Raw genomic sequence first — 17,250 nt, 5'->3', positions numbered from 1 at the left:
ACCTTGGATTAATTATTATACATATAATATAATCAATAAGTGGTCTCGGGTTTTGCAAAGTGAATCGGAACATTGGTTTTTTTGAAAGTCTTGAGATGGAAGGTTCGCTTCCTATTCCCGTGCCGGGTGTTAGGATTGGTAGCGGCTCTACAAAGATTTCTTCATATGCAATTGAGAACCGCGGAGGCAAAAAATTTAATCGTTTGAAGGTTGATGGCGTGGTTGTTAAGCCGATCATAAAGACTCGGAAGAGGAATGGTAAGGGTAAAGAGGTTGGTGAGTAGTTCTTGACGGGTGTTGGTTAGTGTCCTTTATGTAGTATTCGTTAAGATTTTATCAGTCTATGATTGTTTTGATTTTGGCTTTTTATTTGAGACCCATGTACGATTTTGTGTTAAGGTTGCTCAAGGCTCGGTTATAGCTAGTTTAGGCTCTTTTGTTAGTTTTTAGGGATCGTTTACTGCTCCCGATCCTTGGTTTGCGTTTGATCGGATTGTACTTTTGTTCGTCTTTTTCATCGATTGATGAAAAGACATTGTTTTATGTTATCGTTATTTTAACCCAAAAAATGGATTGGGTGTGACACATGTCAGGTTCGGATTGGTCAAGGAGGTTTGGTTTTACTATTACACACATCACATCAACCAAATTAAGCTACATTTGTTGAGATCAAATCTTTCAATGTTAACCTTCTTCTCCAAACTCTTCTGTAAACCTCTCATGGACCTCAAGATCGCTTTTACTCACTGTTGGTCTCTGCCTAGCCAGAACCTTGTCAAAATCTGATCTTGTAATCGGGGGTAGACAAATCTGTTACAAGTTTATAATTGGCAAAAAGTATTTAGCACAAGATGATTAAAATTAGGCACGAAGATAAATACGTAGTATCAAGTAAAGCTACAATTTTTTTAATTATATTTAGCAATTTTAAAACTAATTGATTGACTTTTGAATACCTTTTCAGCTAGGCCTTGAGCTGCAAGATCCTGAATTGTGATCAGTGTAGCAGCCGGTTGTTCGGGTCCACACGGTACCCACAGACCTTCGCGTGTCTTAACAAAGTGTATAGCATCTCGAGTTTTACGTACAGGTTCCAACAGAACGTCCTTAACCTGCAAGGCCCATCAGCATTCGAATAAGCAAAAAAGACATAATTAGTAAAGGGTACAATCAGCACCTATCTACTTATTAAGAGATCGACTTGACATGAGTTTATACTTCTATCTCATACGGGTCTATTTAAAATGCATAAACCTTTACTATTTGTTTTTGTTTTTATTTGAAAATAAAGATTACTAATTTATTAACGTAATAGATTTATTGTTCAAAGTGCCTTGCGAAGAAAAAAAATCTTCAATATTATTACAAGTGCATAATATAAAGTTGGATCACAACAAAATTTCGGGTCAACCCAACCCGTACAATAGACAACCTTTTCCAACCCAAACCTGTTATGAGGCATACCAACACACATTCGACGCACCAATCTTTGTTGTTCAATATCATGGACATGGGATAACAAAGAGAAAGGTGAAAAATGTAAGCTCGCTCTTACACAAACAGCAATATCTGAACCAGAAAACCCTTCGGATTTACGTGCCAAACTTTCAAAATCACTTTCAGTTAAGTTATTGGGAGTATCTCCTAAATGCACCTGGATATTAAGCAACAAACAACTTATTTGCACTACAAGAAAAGTGAACATTCCCGACGACACTTTTCCCGACGACATGTGTCGTCGGGATTAATACCGCAAAACGACAAAAAATTCACTTCTTTGTCAGACTTTTCGTAGTTTTTTGTTGACCGACCTATCCCGACGACATGTCGTCGGAAAGTCGTCGCTATTAAGATACCGATTTCTTTTTCACTTTTATGTCTTGGCGGCAAAAATAAAAAAAATTTCCCGCCAACCATTCCAGACGACATGTCGTCGGGAATGCCAACCATTTTTTATTTTTCCTTTTTATGTTTTGGCGCTTACCAGGAAAATAATTCCCGCCCAACTTACCGACGACATGTCGTCGGCATTGATCCAATTCATTTACATGTGGAATTTAACGATGTAATGTAACGCTGTAATGTAATGGTAGAATATGACAGCGTAATGTAATGGTACAATGTGACAGTGCAATATAACAGTGGAATGTAAGGGTGTAATGTAATGTTAGAAAATGAAGGTGTAATGCAATGGTAGGAAGTTGCGGTGTAATGTAATGGTCAAAATCTTCACATTGTAATGTAATGGTGGTATGTGATGGTGTAATGTAACAATGAACCCTAATCTTAAACCCAATGTAATGTAATGATAGAGTATCAATGTAGGAGTGTAATATAATGGTATAATATTACGGTATAATGTGTAATGTAATGGTTATTAAATTAACGGTGTAATGTAATGGTAGAATGTAACGATGTAATGTAATGGTAGAATGTGAATGTGTAATGTAATGGTACAATGTGACTGTGTAATGTAATGGTGTAATGTAATGGTACAATGTTACGGTGTAATGTAACGGTAGAAGTTATGGTGTAGTATAACGGTGGAATGTAGTAGTGGAATATGACGGTGTAATATAACAGTGGAATGTAACGGTGTAATGTAATGATAGAATGTGAAGGTGTAGTATAACGGTGGAATGTAGTAGTCATGAATGTGTCAGTGTAATATAAAAGTGGAATATAACGGTGTAATATAGTGGTAGAAAGTGAAGGTGTAATGCAATGGTAGAAAGTTACAGTATAATGTAATGGAAGAATGTCCACGTAGTAATGTAATGGTGGTATGTGATTGTGTAATGTAAAAGTCAACCCTAACCTTAAACCCAATGTAAGATAATGTAATGATAGAGTATTAATGTAGGAGTGTAATATAATGGTATAATATTACGGTGTAATGTGTAATGTAATGGTTATTAAATTAACGGTGTAATGTAACGGTGTAATATAATGGTAGAATGTAACGGTGTAATATAATGGTATAATATTACGGTGTAATGCGTAATGTAACAGTGGAAAGTGATGGTGTAATTTAGTAGTGATCCCTAAACCCTATACGTAATCCCGATATTATGATGATATGTGACGGTTTAATATAACGACAAAATGTCAATAAAATTTAACAACAACAACGATGTAACGGGAAATTTGAAAGGATCCGAAACTAATCATCCGGACATCGTCCATATAGATTAAAAACGAATTACAATAGTTGATAACATCGCGAGGTACTTGACCTCTATATGATACATTTTACAAACGTTGCATTTATTTCTTAAAGGCAATCTATTATTACATCGAGAGTTGACATATTAGCCTAACATTTTATAACAACCAAATGATCTAATCTGCCATTTTCATAACAATAGTCTTTAATGAACTTCAATGACTCGAATACAACGTCCTTGTATCATAGCTTAAATGGTCCCAAGTAGTATCCTTAACATGAGCTAATGCACAGCGGAAGACTTAATTCGTACCTGAGAATAACATGCTTTAAAACGTCAACATAAAGTTGGTGAGATATATAGGTTTGATGCTAGCAGCGTTATAACAATGGACCACAAGATTTCGTATATAATCATTTCAATAAAAATATTCTAAGTGGTTGAGCACTTGGTAACCATACTTAACATTTAATCACGTCGCATATTCCCTTTAATATGAAATCTTACTACACCGTACCAAGGTGTAGTCGCAAAACGAAGTACTGTGCAACCGTTGAATACTGGTCGTCCAGTCCGGTTGGGGTTGTCAGGCCCGATAGATCTATCAACAGGATTCGCGTTTACAATACCGCTGTAAATATTAGTTACCAAGCTACAGGGAAGTATGCCAGTGGTACAACTCAACGTAGAATATATTTTTCAGTTACTTGTGTCCATAACGTAAATCATTTATAAAACAGCGCATGTATTCTCATCCCAAAAATATTTAAAGTTCAAAAAGGGACTATATACTCACTGTTGTCTCGAAGATATATATATTTTTGACTTGGTCTTCCGGTTGATATCACGAACCTATCCATATATAATATATCAATATATTTTCATTTTAAACAAACGTCTCGTATATATATTTATAATACTTTTAATACTTTGAATAATTCCTTAGTCCGTAGTTAGCGTTTCGATGTTAGTAATTCAATTTTAATGGTTCATTTTTAGATGTTTAATATACCCGCAATAAACAAAACCCCCAACGAAATAAATAAAACCCCATCGTATATGTATTGGTCGAGATTAATCTTGACCCATGGTACCGGTGTTGTCAAATGACGTGTTGCGTACATAAAGTACCGGTGTTGTCAAATGACGTGTTGCGTACAAACACGGGATCTTATGATTAATCTTCTCGTATTGTTTACGGGTGATCCTGAACCATATGAAATTGAATTATAAGTACATATATATAAAATATCATGTTATCTTAGAAATATGTGATTTATATCATTTTTTTCCAATTGATCCCGTAGTTGAAATGATCTAGGATAACCAATTTTGTTTCGGTCATAGTTTCTTCGTTACAAATCCGTTTTCGTTGATTCAAATTGCCATCTTCTTGGATCGAGTTCTTCTTTAAGACTATGAACTGTAAATACCTTGGTTTGTATTCAAAATCATACGGCATAGGTGAGACTTTAGTGAAACATATGAAGTTAAACATTTTTGCTACAACAAAATCATTTAATGACCATTTTTCTAAAAATACATATACTTTGAAAAACCAAGTTTTACCTTGTTAAATTAGCATATACATAAGTTATATTACAGGTCTTGAAGTATTTTAAAAGTTAAGTTAGAAGGATCTATTTAGTTTGCAAACAAGTTTGAAAACATTCAAACTATGTTCTTGTTGTTAAACTTTTGTACCACAAAATAAGATAGCTATATATATATGAATCGAACAAGGTTATGAACATAGATTCTACCTCAAGTTCCTTGGATAAGTTTGCTGTAAAAGAGGAGTAAGAAGCTAGAATCAAAAGGGTGATGGAAGTGGATGAAAGATTGGAAGTAAGTTGGTGTTCTTGGAGGGTTTTCTTGAAGTATTTTTGTATGGTTTTCTTATGGTGTTTAAGTAAGGTTTTTGAAGCTAGATCTTTATGGAATTTTGCTGGGTTGTTATGGAGTTTAGAGAGTAAGAAAGAGTGTGTGTTTTTAGTTAAGAGATTGAAGTAAAAATGAATCAAAAATGATGATACATATATACTCCTAAAAATGTGATCTTTAAGGATAACATGACAAAATTCTAGTTTGTATTTTTGTAATTAGTCTTGCAATGATTCAAAAGTAATTACCTAGCTCTAAGGGCATGAATAATGGCTGGTTAGGTGGTGATTTTGATGTGTATTTACTATTAGTAAATACGTATAGGAGCTAGGTATGATACGAGTACAAATACTCTAAATATACGTATAGAAATTTTGTGAAAAATGGAATGAGGATTCAAATATAGCTATCTTTTGTGAATACACTTATATGGTTTTATGTATTTAAGTCTTTAAAAGTGATTAAATACATTACTTATACAATATATGTATAACATTATAAGTCTTAAGTATTTATGTCAAATAACGTTACGTATAGTTATCGTTTTGAAAACTTAAGTTAGTAGTTTCAAAATATACTTGTAACTTATTGTTATTAATACAAAATGAGATATTAAAACATTCATTAATCATGTTAAATATGTATATATACATATATATACGCAAACGTATAATTATCATATATTGTATAGTTCGTGATATCGTCGGTCAAACTAGACGGTCAAACGTTGTGTAAAACTCTTTTCGGAAATATAAATCTCGACAATTTGGATTACTTATCATGTTGGTAAGTTTTAATTTATGTAAATATTAATCTTATAAGTATAGAACGATCGAAAAAAAATGCGGGTCAACTTTAGGGTTTTTGCTTATCGTGTCGGAACCATATAGAGATTAGAGTTTAAATTTGGTCGGAAATTTCCGGGTCGTTACAGTACCCATCCGTTAAAGAAATTTCGTCCTCGAAATTTGGTAGAGGTTGTCATAAATAACCATAGGAATGTTTTCATGACGAATATGAGGTAATAATGAAATTTTATCATTATTGAAAGATTTAGATAAAACGATTTGGTTATGTGAGACGCACGAGCGAAGCTATCACAAAAAAAAAAAAATGAAATGAGTAAATATGGAATCGTTTTTAATCGATGACGTGGTTTAGAATTGATTTCCGGGATTTAAGGGATTTAGGAAAAATCTTACGTAATAAGATTTGGTTATTCGGCGATCAGAATCTTCTTTGATTTAATGCGGTAATCTGTTTCGATTTCTCTGTCGGATATTTCACTATAAATCCACCCCTTCGTTTCCTTATTTTTCACAACTCGCATCTTCTACTCTTTCTCCTTAATTCCTACTTTAAGGTATCCTTTGAAATGCTTCATCCCGTTCTGATTTTTGTTATACTTCTAACTTTTATATCTTTCATTCTTCTCTTCCATCTACCGCCAGAAGAATCTATTCACTTTTATGATTTTCTTGGAATTATAATGTTTCTAATTCTCCCGTGTCTTTACGTCGCCATACGTATTGATATACACGGTTTGTAGTTTCTGGGTGGTTGTTGGGTTTGATATCTTTCCTTATACTTCGATGCTCCTGCTTCCGTTTTCCATAATCATTGTCATCCATAGTTAATATTCTCTCCTATTTGCTGTGATCTATACCCCAATTTCTATTTTGGGACTTTGTCCCTTCGTTTCTTCTTCCCGTCCTTGAGTCAAGCGATCAATAGTTCGGAATTCGTAGGTATAAAATTTGGAATGAACCTAGCTATTGGTTTTAGAATAAAATTGTAATGGCACGATCTTGATTCGTTAAATTACTCGAATATTCCGGAAAAATAGAACTATCAAGGTGATACGTTCTAATATGTTTGGAGACTTGATAGAATGTAAGAGCCGTGTAACATGGCACATGATGACGGTACTGTGAATCATCACATTCCATTAGAAACTTAACATGACTTACTGTAATATAATGAAGTTGATCAAGTTTCATTATATTATACTAATTCATGTATCAGTTCCCAACACTACTTCAAAACATTCCTATTTTAAACTTGAAGGTTTTAGAACTTAGAAACTAACACAGTTTCTTTTATATTGTAACGCAGATATTACGGAGAAATACATGATTTTGGATAAGAACAGTTGTGAGAATATCTCCAGAAATATGGAGGATATGTATAACGAAAGATATGAAGATATCTTATAATATCTAAGATAAGATGATGATGAAGAATATCATCGGGAAAGGTTTAGGATAAGGGGTAGGTTTTTTTTTTTTTTACTAATGGTTTCAGCAAGCACTGAATCGTTTGAATCCTTTGAAAGCAGATTCAGTTCTTGTGATTTATCTACATCCTCCTTCATACTTTGCTCAATCCGTTTTCCAGTTCCAACTCTCCTCTTTTTCTAAGCTTTACCAATACAATGTACTTCATCATTAAACTTTTGACTGTTAAAGTCGTTTACAGTTTTTTTTTTTTTCTGCTTCTTCAGCATTTCAAGAACTACTTCATAGTCCAGGATGTTTTTCAGAACTTCACATTCGAAAAATGTAATTCTTAGGGATAGTCGTTCTCGGTATAACTGGGAGAATTTCTACGAGATTTTCAAAATACTGATTGCGGGTTTCGCCAAAGAGATAACGAGTTGCTGGTACGTCTGCTGATGATGTTGTGAAAAAGGTTCTCCGGTAACAACGTCGAAAGGACAAAGTATAAATATCGAGATTATAATAGGAGTAGTCTCACTGAGAAGTCGAAGTGGAGCTGTGACAAAATTAGCTTCTTGAAAAGGAATCGTATGATTGTTTTTGATAATGAATGATAAGGAATTCGACGCGGATACGTTTTAACTATAACTTCGGTTTCGAAAATTTTTCAGGTGCATCACTGTATGCATAAATCTTTCTTCCGTAAACGAGGTACGGCTGGTTCAACTTCTTGATCGAGGTGTTTTCAAGAATCATGAAAAGATTTGAATGAGGATTATAATTGTCGAAGTACAAATGAGGTTTAGGATGAAATCAAGTGGCAAAATTGAAGAATTGTTTAGTTTCATATGTTATAATCAACATTTTATTTCATTTTAATTGTCCAATGTTTCTTCTTTATGCCACTTGTTGGATTTGGATAGGTAAAAAAAAAAATTCAAATATGAAATTTAAATGGAAATGGTTATTCTGGGGTGAACGGATACGTATATCGATGGTTGTAAGTAAAATAACAAATGACCGTTGAATCAGATTCAAGAATGTACAATATAACTTATTAATGTGAATTCTAAATATTCCTCGGGTACTACCCACCCGTTAAAATATTTTCATCATTATTAGTTTGTACGAAGGAATTTTTAATTACTATCTTTATGAAAATATACTTGCATATATATTTTCTTCAGAGATAATCATAGATTTAATGAGTCAATAAGATAATAAACTCATTTGATTTATCGTTAATTCTAGATTACATAATCTCTAAGACTTTAGAAATTACATAATCGTCATACGATACGTAAAGCGAAGATAATCGATGTAGAACGATATATAGAACGAAGATCATACTCGAAGTACAGATATTGAGTCGTGTGATGTTGATATTCGAGATACAGATTGTGATGTTGAGATTTTGGGGGTGACAAGAGTACTGTCGGCGTTGATGATGGTGGTATAGATTATGCTGCTGGTGCTGCTGCTGGTGTTTGTAACCTTCGCACCGTATTTTCTAAAGCCACTACCCGAGCGCGAAGCTCGTTGACTTCTTCTATTATACCGGGATGATTGACGGTTGGAACGAGCGAATGAACAAGATTCGAAATATGGGATAGTATGTAATCATGACGAGATACTCTAGAAATGAGCGAGAAAATGGTGTTTCGAATAGGTTCGCCGGTAAGTGCTTCAGGTTCATCGTTAAGAGGACAATTTGGTGGATGGAATGGATCACCTTCTTCTTGCCTCCAGAGATTTAGTATATTACGAACCCATCCCCAATTCATCCAAAATAGATGATGGGAAATCGGTTGATCCATTCCGGTAACGCTGTTCTCGGAGCTCGAATGGAAATCCATATCGGCGAAGCTATCGAAGTCGGAGGAATTTGAGCTGGATGAAGAATCCATCTTGTATGGTCGGAGAAATGAATTTTTGGTTTGGAATAGATTATAGGAGTTGGGTTTGGTACTCTTCAATACATAATTTACATATGTATATATATAATATCAAAATCCCATGAATTACGGAGAATCTTTGAAATACGTCAGGCAATGTCTAGAGTAACAGATACGCTAGGATATGAATTTTTTGTCTATACACTATCGATGCACTTAAATGCAATAAGACGTGTCTAGACTTAAGAATGATAAGCAGACAGTTCTCTAAGAATGATAAGCAGATGATTTCCGACTAGGATTGATAAGCAAAACTTTTGACAGGCAGACACGGTCAAAGTCCAGACTTACTTAATGTATCCTAACAACTACTAGTTAGACACACTAATGCAAGGCCTGGTTCGCTAAGACCAACGCTCTGATACCAACTGAAAGGATCCGAAACTAATCATCCGGACATCGTCCATATAGATTAAAAACGAATTACAATAGTTGATAACATCGCGAGGTACTTGACCTCTATATGATACATTTTACAAACGTTGCATTTATTTCTTAAAGGCAATCTATTATTACATCGAGAGTTGACATATTAGCCTAACATTTTATAACAACCAAATGATCTAATCTGCCATTTTCATAACAATAGTCTTTAATGAACTTCAATGACTCGAATACAACGTCCTTGTATCATAGCTTAAATGGTCCCAAGTAGTATCCTTAACATGAGCTAATGCACAGCGGAAGACTTAATTCGTACCTGAGAATAACATGCTTTAAAACGTCAACATAAAGTTGGTGAGATATATAGGTTTGATGCTAGCAGCGTTATAACAATGGACCACAAGATTTCGTATATAATCATTTCAATAAAAATATTCTAAGTGGTTGAGCACTTGGTAACCATACTTAACATTTAATCACGTCGCATATTCCCTTTAATATGAAATCTTACTACACCGTACCAAGGTGTAGTCGCAAAACGAAGTACTGTGCAACCGTTGAATACTGGTCGTCCAGTCCGGTTGGGGTTGTCAGGCCCGATAGATCTATCAACAGGATTCGCGTTTACAATACCGCTGTAAATATTAGTTACCAAGCTACAGGGAAGTATGCCAGTGGTACAACTCAACGTAGAATATATTTTTCAGTTACTTGTGTCCATAACGTAAATCATTTATAAAACAGCGCATGTATTCTCATCCCAAAAATATTTAAAGTTCAAAAAGGGACTATATACTCACTGTTGTCTCGAAGATATATATATTTTTGACTTGGTCTTCCGGTTGATATCACGAACCTATCCATATATAATATATCAATATATTTTCATTTTAAACAAACGTCTCGTATATATATTTATAATACTTTTAATACTTTGAATAATTCCTTAGTCCGTAGTTAGCGTTTCGATGTTAGTAATTCAATTTTAATGGTTCATTTTTAGATGTTTAATATACCCGCAATAAACAAAACCCCCAACGAAATAAATAAAACCCCATCGTATATGTATTGGTCGAGATTAATCTTGACCCATGGTACCGGTGTTGTCAAATGACGTGTTGCGTACATAAAGTACCGGTGTTGTCAAATGACGTGTTGCGTACAAACACGGGATCTTATGATTAATCTTCTCGTATTGTTTACGGGTGATCCTGAACCATATGAAATTGAATTATAAGTACATATATATAAAATATCATGTTATCTTAGAAATATGTGATTTATATCATTTTTTTCCAATTGATCCCGTAGTTGAAATGATCTAGGATAACCAATTTTGTTTCGGTCATAGTTTCTTCGTTACAAATCCGTTTTCGTTGATTCAAATTGCCATCTTCTTGGATCGAGTTCTTCTTTAAGACTATGAACTGTAAATACCTTGGTTTGTATTCAAAATCATACGGCATAGGTGAGACTTTAGTGAAACATATGAAGTTAAACATTTTTGCTACAACAAAATCATTTAATGACCATTTTTCTAAAAATACATATACTTTGAAAAACCAAGTTTTACCTTGTTAAATTAGCATATACATAAGTTATATTACAGGTCTTGAAGTATTTTAAAAGTTAAGTTAGAAGGATCTATTTAGTTTGCAAACAAGTTTGAAAACATTCAAACTATGTTCTTGTTGTTAAACTTTTGTACCACAAAATAAGATAGCTATATATATATGAATCGAACAAGGTTATGAACATAGATTCTACCTCAAGTTCCTTGGATAAGTTTGCTGTAAAAGAGGAGTAAGAAGCTAGAATCAAAAGGGTGATGGAAGTGGATGAAAGATTGGAAGTAAGTTGGTGTTCTTGGAGGGTTTTCTTGAAGTATTTTTGTATGGTTTTCTTATGGTGTTTAAGTAAGGTTTTTGAAGCTAGATCTTTATGGAATTTTGCTGGGTTGTTATGGAGTTTAGAGAGTAAGAAAGAGTGTGTGTTTTTAGTTAAGAGATTGAAGTAAAAATGAATCAAAAATGATGATACATATATACTCCTAAAAATGTGATCTTTAAGGATAACATGACAAAATTCTAGTTTGTATTTTTGTAATTAGTCTTGCAATGATTCAAAAGTAATTACCTAGCTCTAAGGGCATGAATAATGGCTGGTTAGGTGGTGATTTTGATGTGTATTTACTATTAGTAAATACGTATAGGAGCTAGGTATGATACGAGTACAAATACTCTAAATATACGTATAGAAATTTTGTGAAAAATGGAATGAGGATTCAAATATAGCTATCTTTTGTGAATACACTTATATGGTTTTATGTATTTAAGTCTTTAAAAGTGATTAAATACATTACTTATACAATATATGTATAACATTATAAGTCTTAAGTATTTATGTCAAATAACGTTACGTATAGTTATCGTTTTGAAAACTTAAGTTAGTAGTTTCAAAATATACTTGTAACTTATTGTTATTAATACAAAATGAGATATTAAAACATTCATTAATCATGTTAAATATGTATATATACATATATATACGCAAACGTATAATTATCATATATTGTATAGTTCGTGATATCGTCGGTCAAACTAGACGGTCAAACGTTGTGTAAAACTCTTTTCGGAAATATAAATCTCGACAATTTGGATTACTTATCATGTTGGTAAGTTTTAATTTATGTAAATATTAATCTTATAAGTATAGAACGATCGAAAAAAAATGCGGGTCAACTTTAGGGTTTTTGCTTATCGTGTCGGAACCATATAGAGATTAGAGTTTAAATTTGGTCGGAAATTTCCGGGTCGTTACAAAATTGTACGACGAAATATATGAAAAATTTAACCACAAAATTATATATATATATATATAGGTTTTATATAAATGATTATTATACAATAATATATAATAATAATAATAATAATATAATTTTAAATATAATTAGTTTAAAATAATTTTTAAAATATTTATTTTATATTTATATATTATTTATATTTTATACGGAGTATATCTTTAATTTATATTATTTAAAATTAATTTATAATTAGTTAGCTCTATCCCGACGACATGTCGTCTGGATAGAAGGTACAATAAATTTTCGTTTCCCTCCAGGTAATTTTCGTTTCCCTCCAGATGCCCGGTCAACGAAATTCAATTCATTAAATTTCCGATCCAGACGACTTGTCGTCGGGAAAGGGTCGTCGGGAAAAGTACTGGAATCAAATCCCCTTTACTGCCTTCTGCTCCTTCACTTCACACAAACAAAAACCTACAAATCCTCTAACACTTCGGCGGTTTTCATCAAAATTCGAAGGTTTCTTCAATTTTTTAGCTTTCCACCACCAATTTCTCCTCTAATCCGCTCCAAGGTATGATTTTTCTATCGTTTTCTTTTCTTTATTATTTTTCTTTTTGAGATATTGTTGCTCAATCCGAATTTTTTTTGCAATTGAGGCTTAATCCATATGCTTTAACTTGTTTCTTGCGGTTTTGTGATGATTTATGAAGTTAGGATTTGTGTTTAGTAAATTTATTAAAGATTAAAGTTAGGGGATGTGTTTAATTGTTAGATCTATGAAGTTAGGTCTTTATTTAGTTAATTTGTTATAGATTAAAGTTAGGAATTGTGTTTAGTTAATTTATTATAGATTAAAGTTAGAGAATTGTTAGATTTTGCAGATTTATGAGTGTTTATGTTTATCATTTATAGTTGTTTCATAATTGTTGTTCACATATGTAATCTCTTCACTGTTAATTATAAGTGGGTATGTTCAAATGTGCAGGTTTATGAACTAGAAAGATTGAAATATTTGGTTAAGATGTTTATGGCATGAAAACATAACAGAAGCATGCCATTGAAAGAAAAGGTAATTTTGATATTTTACAAAGATTCTACTTATGATATATTGTCCACCTTTTTTTTTTTTTTTGGTGAAGATTGTTGTTTCAGATTTTAAGATTCATTTTGTTTATTGGTTTAATGGATAGATTTTATTTTTATGATAAAGATGACGATAAAGCAGACTATCTTCGGCCTGCTACCATTCAAAGTAAGTTTTTACTTCAAACTGAAACATTTTGTTTTATTTTTATGATAAAACAATTGCAGCCCTTTAAAGCGTTTAACTGATAACGTTGAGAAGCACAAAGTTGTTAATCAATTTTTTTACAGCTGATTGTGTGATTTCTTCATATTCATTCGTTGTGTAAGATTAGTAGTTTCTTTTTTTGTGCCTCATTGTGTAGCTTTGTTAACTGATAAAAAGACATTCGAGCATAGGAGGCAGATATGGTAATGAGTTCATCCTTATTTCATTTGTAACAATTTCCTTATCTTATGAAATCATTGATTTTGGTTATGTTTTCGTTTTGTACAACAATATATTTTATTCTTATGTTATATTATTGAACATACATATTGTACTTTGACCACTTCCCCAGGATTCCGCCAAAGGAGGTGCATGAACAAAGAGGAAGCGAGGTTAGCTATAGCTGCTAGCAACTTACAACCGGTTGAGTGTATATTTTTTGCTATGTAGTTAAAGGCACTCAATTATAACAACTTTATAGTTTTTGAGTATAGTTTTTGTGTATAGCTTTTGCTAATTCTGCCGCTATCGTATTTTGTAACTCCCAAACATGATGATGATCATGTAAATTATGTGTGTAATGAATAGCCATCGTGGTAATCACAGGAAATTTGTGATTTTATTTTAAATGTTTATCATTTACATTTATTTATATTTATTATATTATGGTATGTTTTTTGTTTTGAATATCTGGGTAGAAATTGTATTTTGTGTGGCGAATTCGGCTGGACAGCAACTTTTTTGAAGCTGCTGTAAAAAAAATTAATACAGGCTTTCCAGACGACATGTCGTCGCAAAAGGGTCGTCGCGAAAGGTGATTTTGACCAAAAATGTCAAAATCAGTCAACAATTGACTTTTTCATGTCTGACGACATGCCGTCGCAAAAAGTCGTCGCGAAAGGAGCTACTTGATCTTTGACTATGTCAGTCAAAGTGGGTCCCACCGTCGTCGGGATAGACGTAAACTAGGCGTCGGGAAAACCTTTTCGCGACGAGGATTTAGGGACGACACATAAGCGACGACATGTCGTCGGGATAGGGCTTTCCAGACGACATGTCGTCGCAAAATGTCGTCTGGAAAGGGCTCATTTGTTGTAGTGTTGGTATGCAACACATACATATTAAGGGTAAGGTTGTGTTTGATAAAACAGAATGATTTAGCGCTGAATGGTTCATAATCTGAATGATTAAGAATCCGGAAAGAGCCAAGACAAAGATACTACAAACTTGGTTCTTAATGAAAATAAGCAGTTTGATAATCATTCGGAATGAACGGTATGAATTGAGTAAAATTAACTTAATAACGTGTAACATGAATAAAAAGTTCAATTTACTTGTTTGTGAAGTGTTCTTGATATGATTTGAGGAGTATATTATAGAAACTTTAGGTGCTTAATGGTTAAGAGAGTGTTTCAACTCTGAATGAGCATCATATATCATTCAGAGGTCACTAACAAATGCACAAACGCACTGAATGCTGAATGATTCAACATTCAGCGCTAAACCATTCAGTTAAGAGGTAAACAAACGCACATCTCCTATCTTACTTTAAACATGTGTTGTCGAGCCTTCAGACCAGGAAGTGAAATGTATATACGCTTATCAAATCGCCGTCGAATAGCCTGCAAGGATCATCTGAGAGTTATAGTTCAGTTTAATGTACAAAATGACTTAAGAGTGTAATTATGTATGAAACCTGATCAAGAGAGTAAGGTGTATTTGTTGCTGCTAGTACAAGAACTTTATCATTATTTGTCCCTACACCCTGAGAAACACAAACTTGTATTGAATAAACATGGCAATTAATGTATTATATACAAGTCGGTGACTAATCCGATTGGACTTTTTATACATTTGAATGTTAAATTTCATTATTATATGTGTATATATTGAAGGAAGCCACAAACATAAACATAAATTTTAACATAATTGTCTATTTACATAAACAAAATCGTTCATTTGTTAAAAAAAATAAAAAATAAAAAATAAAACTCAACAATTCGAATTTAAATTCATGTAAAAATGATGACCAATTTTTTACTTTGACAGACTTTGATCAACAAATCCGTTTTTGTCCCATATCCGACGTAACGGATACCGAAAAAATGAATCGGCCTGTTCTTAAAAGAAGTAATCTGGGATTAATCGGGAGTAATCAGAGTTTTCTACGGAAGTGATTATTAAATATAGAATGTATGAGTTTTTTAGTTCTACCAATTACCTGCATTTGAACAAGAATTTCAGTTTTGATACGTCTTGAAGCTTCACACTCATTGCCTTCTCCACGTTGGCCACTCAAAGAATCAATTTCATCAATAAATATAATAGAAGGTGCACTTTCACGTGCCATTTGAAAAAGATTTGAAACAAGCTTTTCACTTTCTCCCATCCACTTTGAAACTAGATCTGATGAAGAAACGCTGCAATAAATAATTTCAGGCAACCAAATTTATGAATACATGTATCACATAATTAATAACTATGATACATTGCACAATTTAGAGGTGTTAAAGTTGTGATTATCTCACATAGTTTTCTACATACTGCCTACATAGAAAACTAAAAATGTATTGCGTAATTACAAATGTCACACCTGAAAAATGTAGAGTCAGCTTCAGTTGCAACAGCTTTTGCTAAGTATGATTTACCTGTACCAGGTGGACCATACAGAAGAAACGCCCTCCATGGCAGTCTTTTACCTGAAAACAGATAATTATCACTTATCAACATGCAACCTAAAAGAGCGTAATATGCCAATAAAACATCAAAAAATTGAGGGAATTTAACAGTTAAGATAACAGCCTCTTGTAAAGCTTGTTTAGCACTTTCAAGACCAGCAACATCATTCCATTTAACATTAGGTTTCTCTCTAACAATTGCAGAGTTCAATCCAGCCCTAAGTTTCTCCTTTTCTGGACCTGCACCGCCGTCATCAACAACAACCCTAATTTCTTCCACACGACGTAAATAGAATTGCAGCGTAGTTACTACTATTATGGTTAACGATATCAGATAAAGATGCATGGTTTCGATGGAATGCCAATTCCTTAAAGCTTCTTTTAACCGTGTCAGTTTACGCAGAAATATGAAGGCTGCCCACCCATTAACTTCAAACGAATGTCACAGCGTATGGCACTTTTTACAAAAACCTAAAACTTTAAACCAAGAGTTACGAACTTGAAGGGTTTTGGGCCCCGAAAGCAAGTGTTTTGGCCCAAATCAGTGATCTGTGATCTGAATGATTTGCATCAGCAGAAATAAAAAAACCTCGGCCCAATAAGAGATAAAAACGTCGTTTAGAAAAACCATGTCGATAGAGAAAGAAGCTCATAGAATGCGAAAATAATATTTCTGTTTTAAGCACTTTATTCGAACAACGGGGCCTTTCTTCAATCGAATACTTTTCCCTTCAGTTTAAGAAAAGGTTAAAGATGAAGATTTTTTTACAATATTCTCAATAGCTTTTTGTTAGTCGTTATCTTTAAGCTTGAATTATGTCTTTAATTTTGGCCTCTTATCCAACTCTATAATGAGGGCCACCCTT

General features: G+C 33.2%; 1 protein-coding gene across 1 annotated transcript; it reads right to left on the bottom strand.

The window, feature by feature from the left end:
* Positions 1-684: 684 nt before the first annotated feature.
* LOC139890802 (protein SUPPRESSOR OF K(+) TRANSPORT GROWTH DEFECT 1-like) lies at positions 685-16,730 on the bottom strand. Its single transcript, XM_071873721.1, has 7 exons — positions 16,300-16,730; positions 15,928-16,126; positions 15,403-15,471; positions 15,254-15,328; positions 1,556-1,654; positions 957-1,112; positions 685-810 (listed from the first exon to the last, which is right to left on the bottom strand). The coding sequence occupies exons 1-7, from the start codon at positions 16,728-16,730 to the stop codon at positions 685-687; spliced, it is 1,155 nt and encodes a 384-aa protein (XP_071729822.1).
* Between the last annotated feature and the right edge of the window lie 520 nt (positions 16,731-17,250).

The sequence above is a fragment of the Rutidosis leptorrhynchoides genome, chromosome 1 (assembly GCF_046630445.1).
Source record: "Rutidosis leptorrhynchoides isolate AG116_Rl617_1_P2 chromosome 1, CSIRO_AGI_Rlap_v1, whole genome shotgun sequence".
Taxonomy (NCBI): Eukaryota; Viridiplantae; Streptophyta; class Magnoliopsida; order Asterales; family Asteraceae; genus Rutidosis; species Rutidosis leptorrhynchoides.
The sequence above is the reverse complement of the archived record's forward strand: the minus strand, read 5'-3'. Positions and strand labels throughout refer to the sequence as shown.